At 42.0% G+C, this 18,384-nt stretch overlaps 1 protein-coding gene across 2 annotated transcripts in view; it reads right to left on the minus strand.

The window, feature by feature from the left end:
• Positions 1-18,384, minus strand: part of DSCAM (DS cell adhesion molecule) — a 448,565-nt gene that overhangs the window by 41,882 nt on the left and 388,299 nt on the right. For both annotated transcript variants that reach the window (XM_032678156.1, XM_032678157.1), the window contains 6 exons: positions 16,905-17,058; positions 10,542-10,659; positions 9,595-9,758; positions 6,537-6,635; positions 5,795-5,983; positions 3,179-3,469 (listed from right to left, as the gene is read on the minus strand). In XM_032678156.1, the coding sequence (XP_032534047.1) occupies positions 3,179-3,469; positions 5,795-5,983; positions 6,537-6,635; positions 9,595-9,758; positions 10,542-10,659; positions 16,905-17,058 (1,015 nt within the window). The remainder of the gene's footprint in view (positions 1-3,178; positions 3,470-5,794; positions 5,984-6,536; positions 6,636-9,594; positions 9,759-10,541; positions 10,660-16,904; positions 17,059-18,384) is intronic.

Raw genomic sequence — 18,384 nt, forward strand, 5'->3', positions numbered from 1 at the left:
GAATTACACTCACACAGATCTCTGGCTAAAGACTGTTGGGTTCAAGATTGCCTAAAATTACGTCTTACTTTCCTTATTACTTTGATGAAAATCAAATTATGAGTGGCCTTAATTTCAGTTAAACCTTAAGTGTTTAGGTATGTGATCATCATTATCCATACCTCTTCCAAGTAAAATGTAAACCTCATAACGTTTATATCCAGGTAGTTAAAGCTTAATTAAAAATCATGCTGCAGGTTTATATAACCTTCACATTATCCATTTGTGGCTTTTCAGCAATTGTATTAGGAATTAGCAAAAACTAATCCTGCTTTCCATGCATAGCAACATTTATTGGCATCCTGGGTGCTGGCTGGGAGTGGAACAGCCAAATTCCTCAGAATTAAGTCCCAGATAAACTGGGAGGGTTTGTTTTATTTTCCAGGCCAACTCACCTGATTGGTGCTTCCTGGAAGTTGTAATTGGAATGTCTCTGACCCCATTTTCCCCTTTGTTGCAGCCCTTCCAGCATCTCCCACTGCACCTCATGAACTCAGGACTACTAATCTAAGTGTTTTCCCCTGTCCTCGCTGCTCTTCACGGTAGGAAGTCCCTTGGTGGGCTGGAATCAATTAGCATAGTTAGAGCAGCCATGGAGCTGATCTGATTTAATGTCAGGGCTACTGAGCAGCTGAGGGAAGCTCCTTTGCAGTGCTACACACTAGGGTGCTAAAAATATCTCCTCGAGTATTGAGTGCAAGTGTTCCAAAAAACAAGGGGCAGGGAGGTCAGGAAATCTGTGAAGAGAAATACCCGCGAACGGAGGGAGCACAAAGTCGTCATTAACCCCTTGACCTGATTTCCCACAGAGAGATTTCAGGTGAAGGATGCTCAGCCAGGATACTTCTCAGGAGCTCTGCCACAGGCAGCAATCAGCTCCTGCAGCCCAAAGTGACCCAAACACCACGTAACTCAAGGATTTCTGCAGAGTTTACAAGGGCTTTATCCTAAGGCTGCTAAAGCTCCTGAGTTTGTCCTCATCTTTCGGTATCCCAGAACTTCCATACACCATATTATCTAATCTCCAAAGTACTATCCTTGTATCTGCTTTATCCCAAGGGCAGCTGGGACCCCTGGAAGCTGGAAGGGGCTAATCTCACATCACAGGATGAATCAAAGGTAGAGGTGGGGGTAACACTCAAAAGTGGAGCTGGCCAAGAAGTTTCCACTGGCATGTTTTCTGCAAACAAAAAACTCCCTCTCCATGAAAGCAAACAATCCCTGCGTGAAGCATTGATAGGAAATGTTGATTTATAATAATACACAATTTCCCAACCCTGAAGCTCCTTAAGCCTATGCAGTTTACCAAGGAAAAAATAAACAGGGAACTGTAGGGACAGCTTTTGGTTTAGAAGCACTGAAATATTTAAACGAAATCTCTTATGTGGGAATAGACTATCTTAATTTTCAATGGTGATGATAATAATAATAACAACCAGTTTATCATTTCTATTCTGCCTCAAAGGTAACAAATTTAGAAAATCTGAAAACTGAAATTTGCTTTTCCATCCCCGTGTTTGCCCCTCTTAACCTTGGGGTCAGTATTTGAGATCACGCTGCCTCTCTAAGGCACAATATAGTCCTGGCAAAGCATGTCTGACAAACAAAACCAGCAACATCATAAATGAGAAATTTTCCAGCTGACCAGAAGCAGTGGCCCAGGAAATTTAATGCTACAAATAGTTTTCACTGTTTCGTTTTCTCTCTTTTAAAGATGCCATACAGCAACATCAAAAAAATCAAAGGGTGTGAGTGAAACCAAGGTAAGTATCATCACCCAATCAAAAAGCAGAGCCTGACAACATTTGAAATCAGATCACTGCAAGAATACATCTGATTTCAGTGCTATCAGTGGGAATTTAAGGCTCTGGACCTGCATTTTCATACAAATCTCATTTTAAGGTATGGCTTGTGTGCTCCAATCATACAGATGGAATGATGTAAGATGTAGTGGTTTAAGATGCTGAGGTTTAAACCCTGCCTGAGTCATATCCCACATTTCTGACTGGGAATGGCCCCTGCCCTGCCCTGAGCTATACATGAGGAGTGATGGGACAAATCTGTGCCAGGGAGATGTGTTACCAACACAGAGTTATGAACAATTACCAGCTTGGTGCTGTCACTGGACAACCATCAGCTCTCGCTTGAACTTGCTCACTGGTTCTGTTGGTTAATTTAACAGTACAGATGTCGCCAAGTGGTTGCACAACACAGCACAATATCCCTGGCAACACAGCAAGATTTTTTACACTGGATGTCTCCAGAAAAGCTCTGGCAATTCATACTGGAGCAATGCAAGGGATTGCCATCTGGAGCCATCTGCGCTGCCTTCCTGCCAGGAGTACAGGCATCTCCCACCGCAGAGCCACCGGGAGCACACATGTGCCACCCTCCCTTGCCACAAGCCTGCCAGGAGATGAGCTGGGGTGACTGACAAGCTGGCATGTTTGCTCTTGCCCTCTTGTCCTGGTTTTTGAAGGGTGGGCAGTAACCCCTGGCAGAAGGGCAGGATGCAACAACGCCCGCCTCCCCTGTGCCCTGCTGCCGGGCATGACCGAGCCATCTGTCATGGCCATTAGCTTCACTCTCCCCTGTCTGTAAAGCACTGGCATTGCTTTGCCCTTGGAAGATGCTTTCCAGAGGCTTTCCCGGAAGACAAGCTCCGTTGTGTCACATAATGGGTTTTGGGCAGCGTCACAAGGACACTGTCGCACGGAATATCGAGGAGGCCACACACCCCCTGAATGGCTGCAGGAACCAACCGTGTGGGAGACAAAAATTTCATGGAAGAGATGCCTGAATTACCAGCAAGTGCCTCTGTAACCACTGGAACTAATGACACTTAGTGTCCTATGATTACGTGTCTTATGGCTGATTGACTTCGGTGCTGGAGCTTTTCCGCAGTGCCGACAAATCAACAATTCCTCTTCCCTACCTGGCAGCCCATTGCCATGAAACCAGGAGACATTTTACATCCTTGAGACCTTAACCTCTCTGACAGCATGGCCAGCAGAATTAAAATGGGGTTTACAAGGGGACAAAAAGGAAGGTGAGAAAAAAATTTTAAAAAATAGGAAGGTTGAACTTATGAAACTTGAGTAAAACAGTTCGTGAGACGTAAACAAAACCAAATACTTACTGCCATCGTAATTGAGTGTTGCAAATTTGGCTTGTTTCTCTGCACAGCCAGCACTGTTGCACACTCTCATCTGCAGCTCATACCAGGTTGCCTCCTGGAGGTCATACAGGATGTAGGACTTGGACAGGGATGTCCTCTGAGCCGTTGTCCAGACCATTGTCCCAAAGGGCCGGTATTCCAGGGTGAAGGAGGTGATGGGGCAGCCCCCGTCATTCCAGCCTATCAGGTTCAGCTTCACTCGTGTGGTGTTGATACTGGCAAAGAGCTCTTGCTCCTTGGAAAACTGTGGCTCTGGAAGCAACGGTATAATTCAAGTGAAATGCTTCAACATTACAGATAAAGGGTCTTAAATTATGAAGTTAAGAGAATAACTTCTAGGCTGCTTTTAACTTTATCTTGAACTCAGTAGCTATATATTTAACTTCTCCCACTCCTCCTTCTTAAATGTTTTTTTCACACTCATGTGCCAGACTCACAAACTCAGATTTCCAAATCTACAAGTGAAAAAAAATATCCATACGTCTCCAGATGGACCTGACTTGCTGGTTTGCATGGTCTGGCATGACTTGTAAATCTAGTGCAGACACTTCCTAGCAATAAATGCCCCTGCTCACTGCTATGAAAAAAAAGAAAGAGTTCAAAACTTCCTCCAAAAATACTACAAAAGACAAATGCACTTGAAGACTGTCCACTGATGCTCCAGTCTTCTTTTGAAGTGGTTTTTGAACAAGGCTTTTTTGCAAGTACAGAAACTTTCATTTGCCAAAAATGACAAATTTTAAGAACTTGCAAGAAAAGAACAGCGATTAAAAATAATTATATGCTAACATTGCACATGACATACATGAAAATAATATATATTTTGAATTTTGCATTTCTGAGTTAAAATGTTTCCATTCAGAAAGGGAATGACATTTTTATTTCCTTGTCACACTTTGGGCTCAAATGATGGTTTATGATTAAAGTTTTTTTGGCAGTTCTACAAAAGACAGGAGTAATGACAGCCAAAATGGTACCTAAGAATTGATGCATAGCAGATGGACAAGGGAGGTCATCAACAAATGTAATTTAAATTAAATACTGCTGCAGAGTATTTAAAAGTATTATTGCAAGCTGTTCAGCAAACCAAGTATCTTTACTACTGGAAGTTACACCTAATGTAGTGAAAATTATCTGTAATGTGCTATTTTATTTTCTATAATGAAGCATAACTCTTCCAAATAGGGGTATTTTTGGCATTCCTGTATGAAAACATAATCTTTTCTGAACTCTATAGGAATCTAAATGAAACTTGTAATTCCTGCCATGTGTTATGAACTATTTGAAATTGCCCCTGTTAACATCTTAGGATAGAGATGCTTCTGGAGCTTTAATATGAAGGAGAGTGATCTCAGCCTTCTAAATCACACAGTACCTGTTCAGTCCATAACTGTTACACAGGTAGTTTTCAGACATTTATATAAAATCCCAGAGAAACTCAAAAGGTTGGGAGATCTGCTGTCTCATGAACCAATAATCTTAAAGATCTTTTCCAATCTAAACAATTCTATGATTCAGATGTTATCTGAAGCATGTTTAAATTTTACATCTCATGCAAAAAGAAACATCCCATGAAAATAAAAAAACCCCTCAAATTCTACTTCTCCAAGTGTCCCTTTGCTTTAAGGTCAGCAGATGATTCTCCCTGACCACGACAACCTCAGGACATTTGCAGCTAAGTTTCAGTCTCCCCTGAGCTTCAGCAAGTCCTGCCACTCACACCCACTCTGCAGCACCACTGGTGTGATGGAGAGCATGGAGAAGGGCTGACATTCCTACCAAAATAAACTATTTTTACTGTGAAACTGCTACCAAGCGAGAGTGTTTCTTACAACTGGCGAAGAGACGCAAGAGGAGGTGACCTTTAGAGCATTATGCAAAACTACTGCACTATCTTGTGTTAAAGTGCCCCTTTAAGTGGGTCTGTAGCCAAATTTGCTCGTAGTTCTGACACATATTTTCAGTGTGGAACTTCCCTCAGCAACCAGGACCAAGGGACCCATTGCCGAGCTAAATAAGAATTCCACGGATTTTGTTTGTTTTGCCTTGCAGAACTTAATGTCAACTTTTCCTTTATTTTTGACACTGATCCTGCTCAAAGGATGCTATTTGCATGGCTCCTGCAATACCAGCTTGGGGGAGAAATAAAACATTGGTCCCATTTCCTTTACTCAGATATTTATTCCCTGTCTTCCTTCAAAATCGAGACAAATAACCCCCTGAACTTTTACAAGAAGAGAAGAAACAACTTCTTCATGGCAATAATGCAGTTGGAATTGCTATATCCCGTGGCAAGGGAGACACCCTCTTACCAAATATCACCCAACCCATCTTAGAAAAAAATTACTGGAGAAATAAGGATAGAATGTCAGCCAGGATGAGCTTGAAGTCCTGCAGCCTCTTCTCTCACAGCATGGAGAGAAATGCTGGAAATGCTTCCAAATGCCAGAAATATTAAACTGGAAATGCTTCCAAAGCCAGAAATATTAAATATCCAAGCCTGTCTTCTCATCAAACCAAGACCTGCAGCAGGATGCCAGAGCTTTAGGGGAGCAAAGGGGATGGAAATCCACGTACCTTTTCCAAGTGTCTTGGCCTCGATGATCTCGCTGATGCGTCCCGGCCCCACCCCGTTCTGGGCAGTCAGAGTGAACTTGTACCAAGTGCCACATTTCAGTGTTTCCAGCCTGTAGGATCTCTCGCTGGGGCTAATGGGAAAACTGCCCCACTGCTCACTGTTATCTTCAGAGTACTGCAAGATATAACCTGGAGGAAAAGCACAGACGGCAGCGATGAGCCAGACACAAAACACAGATTCTTCAGGTAATCCCACGAGTCATTTTAAAGACCTAATAAAAGTGGGAAAGTCCCATTTGCAGGAAGACATAAAGCTCCCCCCTGACTAAAAGATAGGCAATGCATTTTTCCCCATCCTTGTAATAGCTTAAATACCACTTTTGTGATCGCTTCAAAGGGAAAAGAAAGGGATAGATATTTCTAAGCACCCTTCAATCAGCAACAACCAGATGATGGACCTGGACCCTCAGAAATGAGTGGTTGGAGATTACATGCCTGGAAAATCCGATAGAGTAACTGTCATAACAGCTGAAAGAAAGTGATTAAATGTGTGAATAAACCACCACAAAGACAAACTGCAATTTACTGAAAGCTGTTATCACGGTGACAGAGCACATTAAGGGTTGACAGCAATACAGATTGCTTTGTTTTTCTGGTTTTTTTAGCCATTCATAATTATATACGAATCCTATCAACATATGAGAATTTAGTAAGAAGTAGCAATTAACCTGAATTATATTACCTCGGATAGAACTGCCACCGTTGTCTCCAGGTATCCAGGAAAGAGTGATAGAGGAAGATGTAGTTTTGGATACAGTGAGTCTTGGCTGGTCTGGTGGAACTAGATGGGAAAACAGTTAAAAATAGAAAATGCAATCAAATGATTAGACGTGATCTTAATCACTTCTCACAGTCATTTATCAAATAACTGTTTTGAGTTGCAAAAAATGCAAATGATTTATGTCAAAGTGTCTGTTTAGCTGACACCCTTGGTTAAAACAAGAGCAGACAAGCTCTCATTTTTTACATTTAATTTTCTACACAATTTTGTCTTTCAATTCTTAACCTTTGTTCTTCTCTGATTTTTTTTTTGTATCTGTCCTGTCAGACCTAAATAGCACATGAGCTACCCAGCCATTCATTTTCATTATTTTTCATATCTGTTTTAGGAGGAAGCTGAAATTTTAGTGGCAGGAAACAGATGTGAAGTTGCAAATGATGCCCCACTTGTACCTGTATTTGCAAGCTCTTATGGCAAAAATTAAAAAAAGAAGGGGGTATAATGAGTTTCTGCCACTCAATTAGGCAGCATAGTTAGATCTGTGATTGGAGGCAGATCCATAACCTCTTCCACACCACTGAGGTTATTGGTATAAAGAAGACACAGTTTTATCAGCAAAGGCTGGAAACATTTCAGTTCTGCTGTTCTCTATAAACATTATATCTGTGTTTAATCTGTGGGATATAAGAACCAGGTTCTTATGTGTGGTTCTCAGGACCAGCTACTGACTGAACACAGGCATAAGGCAGAAGTCTCATCTCCCATCTTCCCAGTGCCCACTTTCCTTCAGAGAAAACTCACTTCCACGCAGGTTGGATGAGAGATTGAGTAACCTGATCTAGGGGAGCTGTCCCTGCCCATGGCAGGGGGGCTGGAACTGGGTGATCTTTAAGGTAACTTCCAACCTTAACCATTCCATGATTCTATGAAACTCCAGCATGAAAGGGCAGAGAAAGAGCCATGCCACATCCCAGTAAATTGCCCAGGATAAGAAAAACCGGAACTGGTAAATGGGATAGAGAATTGAGACTGGAAATAGGACTATAAACTGTGACAGTTTAGGCTCGGGCTAAGTAATCCCAAACTGTAATCCCAAACTGCACCAGTGTAGAGTGGCTAGGTTTCCAGAGCTCAGGGACAGGGAGTGGCAAAGCAACCAGTTTTCTTTTCACCTTGACAACTCTGTCCTGTGCCAACATGATCATACACTAGTTATGGTCTGGGGAGGTCATCTTAGACTTCTGCCTGAATCTTTAGCTGGCCCTGTTGTAGAGATGAGGTAACCAGAACCATGGCACAAAAAAAGCAGTGAGGCCATGGAGGCTGATGTTTGAAAAGAATGGCAGGCGAAACTTTAAAGAGCTGGGAGAAAATTTATTGGAGTCCTGGAGGGTCAGCATTTGCTAACACATCACTCAAGTGTCTTCTGAACACGTGTGACTAGAGACCTCCAAGCTCCTCAGAAACACAGACAAAATGGAGCTTTGCTGCCTTAAGAACAAGAAGTGAGGCATGGACGGTGTCCATCAAGGAGAAGGATGAAGAACTGGGATGGAAAGCCAGGGAGCTCATCTCAAGTCAGCAGATTGCAAAATAATTTGAATGCTGATACAAACCAGAGGCTGCTGGTTTGCAGCTGTGGACTAGTTCGGAGAGAAGTTCATTTTGCTGCCCTCACAGGGCCCAACAGTGCTGAAGAAAACCAAAGAGACAGTTTATACTCCGAAGGAAAACTCTCTGTGTGAGATGGATTTGTTCTGTTATTCTGACTGACTTGGCTGACTCCATGGAGAGAGACTGCACACACTGCACTGGGAAAGGTTTATTGTAAAGCCTTCCATCACAGCTTCACCCTATCTACAGAAAATGGTGGTCCCACATATTAAATGCCACTCTTTCTCTGTCCCTCAGGGAAATAATATTGACTTGCTTTTAGTTACTGCAGTTCAATAACAGTAAAGATATGCAATTACAGAAGTACTTAATGAAATATAAATACAAGGTTTCCATTTGACAGTGTTTTCTCTGCCTCCTTCCTGTTGTGGTCATACTCCAAACATTGCAGAAGAGCATCTTTAGTTTCTGTTGGATTGTAGGTAAGCTGATATTTGTTTCAAGGCTTAGTGGAATGGTTTATGCAGGAAGAGTGGGGCTGCAGCTGAAATAATCTCTTTCTGTGCTCTCATATGTTTGCACCAGAAGTTTAGATTCTACATCCAGAGAGTGCTGAAGCACAGCATGGCCCATATTCCCAACTCAGGTGTTTTCTTCCCTCTGGCACAACAATTTGCAGCCAGCTGAAGCACTTTGAGTATCTGTTTTAGAGTAAGGGAGCAAGGAAATCTCCTGCATAGTGAATTCTTGGTATGTGAATACACAGGCTCTGCTTCACATTACTGTCAGTGTGCATTCCTATATTGTCATTGCTTTTATATGGATCAACACCATCATGGACACACTTCAGGCACTTCAACATGCACATAAAAAGCAGCTGGTGATATGCATTAGTTGAAGGTGCACTGATGTTTCATTTTAAATGCTTCCTCATATTCACCATCAATAAAATTCTGCTCCTCCATAATGAAGTTTCTGTCCCAGGTCTCAGTACAGGGGTAAACTTCTGTTGAGAGCTTTTTAGAAGCTGAAGTAAAGGCCTTCAGGTCTTTCTGAATTTTGTAATATTTCAGTGATACATGTAATTTTTGTAAGGAGAAGGTATAATCTGTTACTTTCTGAGCGAAGAACTAGAAGATAACACTCAGTTGTCAATCCTACAAAAACTCCCAAAGAGACTTAACTGCCAGCGTGTGAATTTTTCCACCAAAAGCACCCCCTGCTAGATCATAAAATGTTTATGGCTGAGTCAGATTGACCCACAAAATATTTTATTTATAAATTTAGAAGAATTAGATAGGCATTAACACACATTCACATTAATATTTTACCCACACTTTGCATTACCAACACGTAGCAGTCAACAGTCGCGGTAACAATTACGAGGTGCATCAAACAGCCTTACCTTGTACCTGCAAATTCAAAATGATTTCATCTGATCCCCAGTTGTTACTGGCCACACAGCTGTAGTATCCAGAGTCTTCTGCTTTCACAGTCCGGATGACAAAGCTCCCGTTGCTGAAGATGCTCCTTCGCCCATCAATCATCACTAGACTGGGTGTCCCGTTACTACCTCACAGGAAACAAAGTGCATACATTAAAGAAGTTACAATCAAAATTACTCAGAATTGGATTTTTTTTTTGAAGCAACTAAGAATGGGAAGGAAGAAAAAGGGGGGGGGCGGAGCTGGTGCGTTCTCTTTAATGAGAGTAAAGGATATTTTCTGTTGGGAAACACTCGCCGTTTGCTTTAAAAATTCACATTATCTGGCCCAAATTTGAGTGAAAATGGAAATTCACTCCTTCCTTAACCACATGCTGTTTCATAGAAGTGCCAAAATAAGAGTAAATCAGCTCCTGGCTGCAAAGTTCATCCTTTATAAAATAATAGCTATTTGTATCAATGCCCACAGTGGTCTCACAGCACTGCAGTATCACTGCTTACAACGTCCTTGGATGAAAATTATTGTCCAAGTGTGCCTCTCAGTGACTCTGTCAAACTGTGAAACCAAAGCTGAAAAGAGAATAATGAAAAATGAAATCTGGGCAAGACATACTGACACACCTCAGCAGGGATCACTGTATTGGGCATTTTGCTTTCTCAGAATAAAACCATCCTGTCTGCCCGAAGGTAAAACAAAAAGACTCTGAGGTTTTACATTTTGAATGTTTTCCTTTACCCTTTCTTCATTATTCTTCTGCTTTTGACACCTTGTAATCACCACAGCCAATTAGTTCAAGGGATTTCTGAACTCCTCATCTACTGCGACCACGTTCAAGTGCCCACATCACAAGCCTCAGGATTTTAAGGAAATGGGTTTTATCAGAGCTATACATTTAGTTGCTGGTTACCTATCCTTCATCCATTTGACTGTTGGAGCTGGGTCCCCCACGGCTTTGCAAGGGAGAACAATGTCCTTCATCCAGGGAGTCGTCACCGTGCCGCTGAAGGTCAAAATCCTGGCAGGAGCTGGGGGAGAGAGAGAACAAGAAAGACTGGAGTGAGGTGTCCATTCATACAGCCCATTAGAAGGGAAATACAGACACTCAGAGTTAAAGGTGGGAAAGCAAACTAATCTGTTTCAAACGGTGCTTTTAGGAAACTAATTCATTTTAACTCATAATATTGTCTATTTATTCAAGTACAAGTATCAGTTTCAGTATCTGGAAGGAAAGTAACTGAAAGACAGATAAGGGACAGAATGGAACAGTCTTTGTAGAGAAAAAGAGCAAATCCAGTTATTTGGCATCTTTACTGACTTTTATATATTTCACAGCAGAAATTACAGACGAAAATTATGTCCAGTGGATGCTTCTCTCCAAACTCTCAGCAAGAAGCGTCCACAACAGACAGGTGTCTTACAGAAGCTAAATTACTGACACATAACTGCTACAACAGTTTTGTTATAAAGCAAAGTAAACCTTCAGGTATGTACTGGTTCATACATTACAGAGTCTACCTGAAGTCCACAAATATGAACAAACTCTTCAGTCAGTTTAATTTGTGTCAGCTCTCAGATCACCAAAATATATCAAGAAAAGTATCAGTCCTGTAGTTTTAGTTTATAATACACAGTGTTAGAGGTTCATTTATTACTTAAGAATGATCCTTGATAGAAACAGATTTGCTGTTGGCCTCCAAATATACATTTTAAAGGCACATACTGACTACAGATAGACAAAATACTGTATTTTTTAGGCTTGATCTACTTCAGCCATGCACACTGATCAGAATTTATACTTAATAATCCATTTTGCACCAATTAGAAAAACATGAAAATGAGACCCAGTTTCAAATATAACTGGGTTGGTTAATCTTGAAGAAAAAAAATCATGCATAAAAGAACAGGCCTTGAAAAATTAAGCAAAATTACTTGAGTAGGCTGCAATGGGACTTGGGATATTCATAAAGAGAAAAGATTTCACAGATTATATGATCAGTTTGGGCTGTATTGCCTGTGTTCTCTTCTCACACTGTTGAAGATCAAGCTTCTAGAGAGATTTTTCTCTGGTCAGAATTTTGACTGAAAACGAAGGTAGCTGTTTAAAGATTTAGGTAACAGACCAAGTGATAATGGGACAACATTATTTTCTGAAAAGCCAAGCATGGATATGTCCTGTCCTGGCTCAAAAGCAGCTGAAGATACCTGGCTCCCTCCTTCCAGAAACTCTGATAATTAACCCTGGCAGGAAAGTGCTGCCCTGGAAAAGTTAAACACCAAAGTGACTCAAAGACACTGGTCAGTCATTAAACCTCATGAATCTGCCTGGTTTTCCACCAGGGCATTCCTAAGGCCAGGTCCCCTAGGAAAGATTTACAGAGGTCTGTACTGCCATAAGCCACGGGCTCATTAACCAAAGGAACTCACACAGAAAAATGCTCAGTGCACCCAGAGACACACACAGTGAAATCCTGACTCTGCTCAAGTTGATGTTAAAAGGCTCAACCGTCTTCAGTGGTGCCAGGTTTTTGTGGCAGGAGGTGCCTCACGGTGCTCACACCATCTTTAAAAAGCAGCAGGGGATGTTGTCAGCTCTGACTATCTACAAAACACATCTGGAACCTCTGGACTGCTTGAATTCCCCATTCCATGCAAAATTCCTCCGCAAAGTCAAGCCTGGAAACTCATTTAAAATTAACTATTAATCATTTCCTCCCTGGCCTTCCCACCTCCTCAGTGTTTCTTGAAATATCCAGCTATTTCCAACTGCTGCCAGTTCCTGTGGGCCAAAGCACGTGGAATACAGAGCACCACTGTTGGCAAACTGTCTCTGTTATCCCTTTGCTTTTAATAATTCTTTCAAAGTGAATTCTTCCTTTAAGTCAGAGGTTGGACATTAGAAATTGAAAGTGCAACAATGATGTTGTAGCTCCTGGTTTTCAACATCCTGTGTCCCCCGTTTTATTGTGATGGGTGGAAATAACACAAAGCTCAAAGAAGATTAAGTGGTAAAATGACAGGTCATAACCCAGAAGTGCTGATTCCAAACTCACAGTGCACTATTCCTGTGAAAGTATCCACAGGTTTCTACGGATTATCTTATTCCTTTCATGCACTGAGTGCTTTTATAAGAGATCATGATAATTTTCAAGTCCAATTTTCTTTATAGCTTGACTTCTAATAATGTCCCGAGACTGCTAAAAGGTACACAAAGAAAACTAGAAACGAAATAAATGTCAAGTGAAATCCATCTAAAAGCAACAGGTTTGAAATTCCAACAGGCATTCATGAGGTAAAAATGCCTGGAATCTCACAGCCCTCTCCCTTTTGAGCAAAGGGAGATTTAGGAAGCACGTGAGCAACTCAGCTGCAGAGTTTAAGGGTTTACCTCTGTTGTCAAAGCCACCCACATGCCTACAGACTTCTCTCCAGCCCTAAATTTGATGGCATGGCACTGGATTGGGGCTGTGTCTGTCCTTATTTTTTGCAAATTATCCAATCATTAGTTGAAGAGAAAGAGGTACCTTCACAGAACAGTGCACTCCCTTATGCTAACGAGGTTTTCTGTGGGTTTGTTTGCTTAAATTACAAATCCTATAACCTACATTTACTGTCATAGAAATAGAAATGGGCAGGAATTCTTTGCAAGAGGCTGTAACATAGTTTTTTGGGTTTTTTTTCTCCAGAGGATACAACTGCATTTTAAAGGCAAACTGAACAACAGCTATGACAACCTGTTCCATCCCTTGAAGTGTTCAGGGCCAGGTTGGATGGGGCTTGGAGCAACCTGGGATAGTTTCTCCTCTCAAGGGGGAAGAAATGAGATGATCTTTAAGGTCCCTTCCAACCTAAACCATTCCATGGTTTTATGGTTGTGATATCCTGTGGATTCCAGTCTGAAGAACCATTAAAGGAACAGACCACTGAGGTGTGCTACTATCATGTGAGACCTACATGTTGTTTAAAACATTAAACAAACAAATCAGTATAGACTAAGGGGGAAATCTGTTCAAAATTAATGCTCAAGTAGTCTAAAAGAACAGGGAAAATTCAACACTGAAATCAGAGAGTTCTCCCCAGAGGATCAGATTGCCATGGGTCTAGATCTGTTATCATCATGTTGCCAGCAAATGTCATTCTCCATCAGTCATGGACAGTAAATAAGAGGAACAAGGTGCATGCAAGGTTTTATGTCTTTTGAATATATTTGATAGGCTCAACCCACATCTTTCAAGTCAACAATGAAGTGTAATTTGAGGGGCAGGGGCAGAGCTTTACTTCCAGACTGAACTTTCATTGCCGTGATTATTTTCTGTTTGTTGGGTTTTTTCTTTATTATTTCTGTCAGTTAATTACAGAGAATAACAATCTGCTCTGAGAAATGAAGGCACTAAAGAAAGAAAGAAATGTTAACTTGAATTAAGCTTTCATTTAAATTGGACTATCCATTTCACATCAAACCCCTATCTAGACATTCTCATTGTTCTCAAAGGAGTTCTTAAAGGGGTTATAATTAAGTTGACATAATTCAATTCAGAGTTAACTCTCATTAGCTGTCAGGATGGTATCATTACTTGGACAGTTACTGTGCAGTAAGAGGAGCAAAAAAAGAAGCAAACAACTTCAAAACAAAGCCCCACAGGATGTTTCAGCATTGGGAACTCGTGGCAAAATCAGGCTATAACTGCTTCTAACTCTGTGATGTGCTGTTTGCTTCAGACAAACTGGGGGGTGAGAAAGGTCTTGGAGACTATTAGCTCTGCCCATCCTTCTTCACTGTGCATCCACTGCCCTTGTCACTGATCAGCACTTCCTCCCAGCTCTCTAAAAAGCCCTGTGATGCATTCATAAAGGAAATCTTGTGCATGATACAATAATTTCTAACCCAGCTGCATCCAAAGTTCATAAAATTGCTATCTACCAGTATTCCTAGTGCCCATCAAAGCCTCCACAAATGGATTATTCACCACTTTTTCAGTCCTAAGTGCATGTAAGAGGCTTTTCCTGAGCATCATCTAATGCAGACTTTATTTTGGAGTACCACTGCAAGCTCTAAGGTTGACTGGATGCATTCTACTGTCCTTTGAAATAAAGTCTTGTTCAGACTGACCTGTCTATATTGAAGTAATTAATTATTTTTCTTTAAAGTCATGTTGTCTTTTCATAGAAGTTATTTTTAAGTTCACTTATTTGTCATCATGGATTATGTTACATAAGCTTCAGAGGAGCAGAATTAATTCTGGTAAGCTGGATCAGTTTAAGTATATGTGGGTCAAGTTGCAACTTCTCAATGTTTTGGCAGAGAGCAGTTGCATCCCCCAATAACTCATGAGTAGGGGTTAAGAATCTTGGCACCTGCACGGTCTGCACTGATCTGTGTTCATCTTTGAACACCTCCCTCTTTCTTTAAATGCACAGGGAATGGAAAGAAAAATTCTAGTGCATTTTGTGCAGGGTTTGCCTGCAGCCTCAGCCTATTAGTATTGCACCATTTTGATGGTTGATTGGTTTTATTTTTATTCGAGCATCTATTTTTATGCATATTTTTATTTCCTTTTTTTTTAAAATTTCATCACCACACATCCATTCCACACAGGTGACACCTGAACTAAAGAGAGGAGCACACTGAGACCTTTGCCCTGTTTCCCTAAGATGTTTATTCAAAATATTCCTTCACTGATGTCCTTTATTACCCCTCATCCCTCTTTTAAGATCTCAGCTTTGGTCATACTGATGTCCACAGTGCAGTGAGCAGTTATCCTACAAATAAGTCAACAGTGGAAAAGCTCCAGATTTTTCAGATCCTTTGGACTTTTCGTGGCCTTTCAGACACCCTTCAGGTCATTCCACTAACAGTGTAGCTACTAAGAGAGAGAATTATCTGAAAGGCTGTACAAAAAGTGCCACAAAGAAGGTGACTCTCCTTAATTGACAGAAAAAAACCCCTACAAAAATCCCAGAGCCTTCCCTTCTCCAGGCTGAACAATCCCAGCTCTCCCAGCCTTTCCTCCCAGCAGAGCTGCTCCAGCCCTCGGATCCTCTTGGTGCCTCCTCTGGACTCTCTCCAGCAGCTCCATGTCCTTGCTGTGCTGTTTCCCAGGGCTGGAGGCAGCTCTGCAGGTGGGGTCTCACCTGAGGGGGCAGAGGGGCAGAATTCCCCCCTCACTTGCTGCCCACAGTGCTTGGGATGCAGCCCGGGATAAAGCCCAGATAGTTAATCTACCACCATCAAACTGGTGATCTCCCACTCAGACTGGCAGGAATGCAAGATTTCCCATGGTGAGGTTGCTTGCTCTTCCATGCAGAAAGTGCCTTCCTGTTGGTGGCACAAGGCTGAAGTTCTGCAAAGCTTTTTTTAGAAAGCACCTCTCCTCATACTGCACTAGACACTAACATTTCTACATCATTAGACACATGAGTGAAGAATTAGCAGGCATGTAAAACTGCAAAGTCAATTAAATGCACCTAATTTTGCAGCTTTTGGGGTCTGTGCATTACTCTGCTTATAATGGCACAGGCTGTGATGGTACCAAGTTGAGTGGGGAAAAGACATCAGTTTGAATACCTCATACAGAGAATAAATATGATGGGACTCTTCTCACTCTCCTGTCTATTTTCAAAGCTAAGGTACTATAATATTGCAGGCATCACATCTCACAGAACAGGTAAGGCAGAATTCATAGGCCCAAGCATATCTTTTAATAGAACAACCAGTACAGCTGGAAATAAATATGCAAGATTTGAGGCACATTATCCCTTCATCACATCTGAAATAGAAGCAGCAAACTTCAAAGCTAATGCAAGTAGAGAACAATTGTTCAGAGTTCAGATATGTTAATCAAACCATTTTATACAGAAGATGGTACTTGTGGAGTACACAAGAGATATAACTAAGGAAAGGAATGATAAAGAAGTTACCTTGTACAGCAAGAAAAAGAAATTTACTCAGAGGGGGAGAGATATCATGTGCAAACCCTCTGTACCCCACAAAAGAAGATAAAAATTGCTCCAAAAAAAGCAACACGCTTCCTTCTAAGGAAGGTAGGACGAGTTACCCCCCCTCCCAGAGGAGCACGTCACCCTCTCTCTGCTGACTCCAGCAAAAGCTTGAGCAATTAGCTGAGAGTTGTCACTTTTGGAGAGAGAACTGAAGTTCGCTGCTGACAAATCCCGCCCTCGGTGAGCGGCGAGGCGCAGAGAGGCCACGTGCCAATTAGCAGGGTAATTAGCATGGCAGAGCCCTGCGGGGCTCCGAGCAGGGCTGTCACGGTACCTTTGGCCAGCGGCTCCACCGTGATGATCTCGCTGCTGTTGCCTCTGCCCGCGGCGGTCACCGCCACCACCCAGACGCTGTACTGCCGATTCCGGCTCAGGTTGGGGATTCTGTAGGAAAATGAGTCGGGAGAGGCTTCAAACTCGCTGATTACCTGTGGTGGGAGAGACAAATGTTTCCAGACTAAAATAAACAGCGTTTGGACAATGCCTGCTAAGCTGAGTGCTACAAAGGCTGCTACTTCAGGGTTCTCCTGAATATCAGTGGCTCCAAACAGATGGCACACGGCGATAAACAGAGCAGGCACAATAACTTGTTGCAATCCATTTATATTCTGTGAATTTGGGCCTATGTCTTGTTTACAGATTGCTTGTATTCAGATTAGGACTTTCATGTGCCTGTTTATTTTTACAGGGTTGGATAAACAATTGAAGGGAACACATTTGACTGAATTTTACCATCAATAGTTCTGACAGAGCAGAACTGCTGCTTCTGATTTGCGTCTGCACAAAACTTTCCCAACAGAGGATTCAGTCCTGCATCTGCTGTGAAATCTGGAGTTTACTAGTTGAGATGTGTCTGCTAGAAGCTTTGGTGTTCCTTATTCTGGGCTTTGGTGGCTTATTCCTTCAGCAGTGGGGCGAACCAAGAAATAAAAACCGTGTTCTGTAACAGACTGTTCAGACTTCCCCCCCAAGTCTAGTTTTGTACAGTCACAGAATTACTTCCATTCAAAGGCTCCCAGCTGAAGGTCATCTCAGCCAGTTAGCTGCATTAGCAGGGAAGGACAAGTGCTGGAAGAAATGCCAGTTCAGCCTATTGTCACACTGTCACTCAAGTGCCTCGGCCGCGGGGCTGCGGCGAAGCGGAGCAGCTGCTCTGCAGTACCTGCTCGTCTGTGAGAGGCTCTGCAGCCTCCTTGGAGCAACCTGTGCAAGGAAAAGCGTGGAGAAACATACAGATTCCTGCAGGGAATGTGGCTTTGTGCACCTCAGCACATCCCTCCACAGGAAGCTTGGTGGAGGAGAAGGCAAACCTCAACGCTGCTCAATACAGCCACTTTTATTTCTGATACGGGCTCTGTGATGCTGGTACGTAAAAATAGAGGGGAAATGAAGCATTAGAATGAATAATACTCACTTCCCTGTGCAATGCTGAGCATGGTAACAGCTAACTATCACCAGGCTAAAAATAATTAGACCGTTAATGACGTAGAAAAGAAGATTTTATGAGGAATCAGCATTAAAAATAATGCATCACTGTAATCTAAACTTGGTTCAGACTGACAGAAAGTGTGCAAGGAATCTCTTTGATATACAAATAATCTGCTTGTGGTAAAGGCCAATTCCATCTGATTAGCATTTCAAAAGGCACATTGACCTGAAAATATTGGAATATGTAGTCCTTCAAAGTGAATGCCAAATAAACAGGGGATGTTTCTGAGGTATCATTAAACACCTCTCCAGTGTGAATTGGTAGA

Source organism: Chiroxiphia lanceolata, chromosome 2 (genome assembly GCF_009829145.1).
Source record: "Chiroxiphia lanceolata isolate bChiLan1 chromosome 2, bChiLan1.pri, whole genome shotgun sequence".
Classification (NCBI taxonomy): domain Eukaryota; kingdom Metazoa; phylum Chordata; class Aves; order Passeriformes; family Pipridae; genus Chiroxiphia; species Chiroxiphia lanceolata.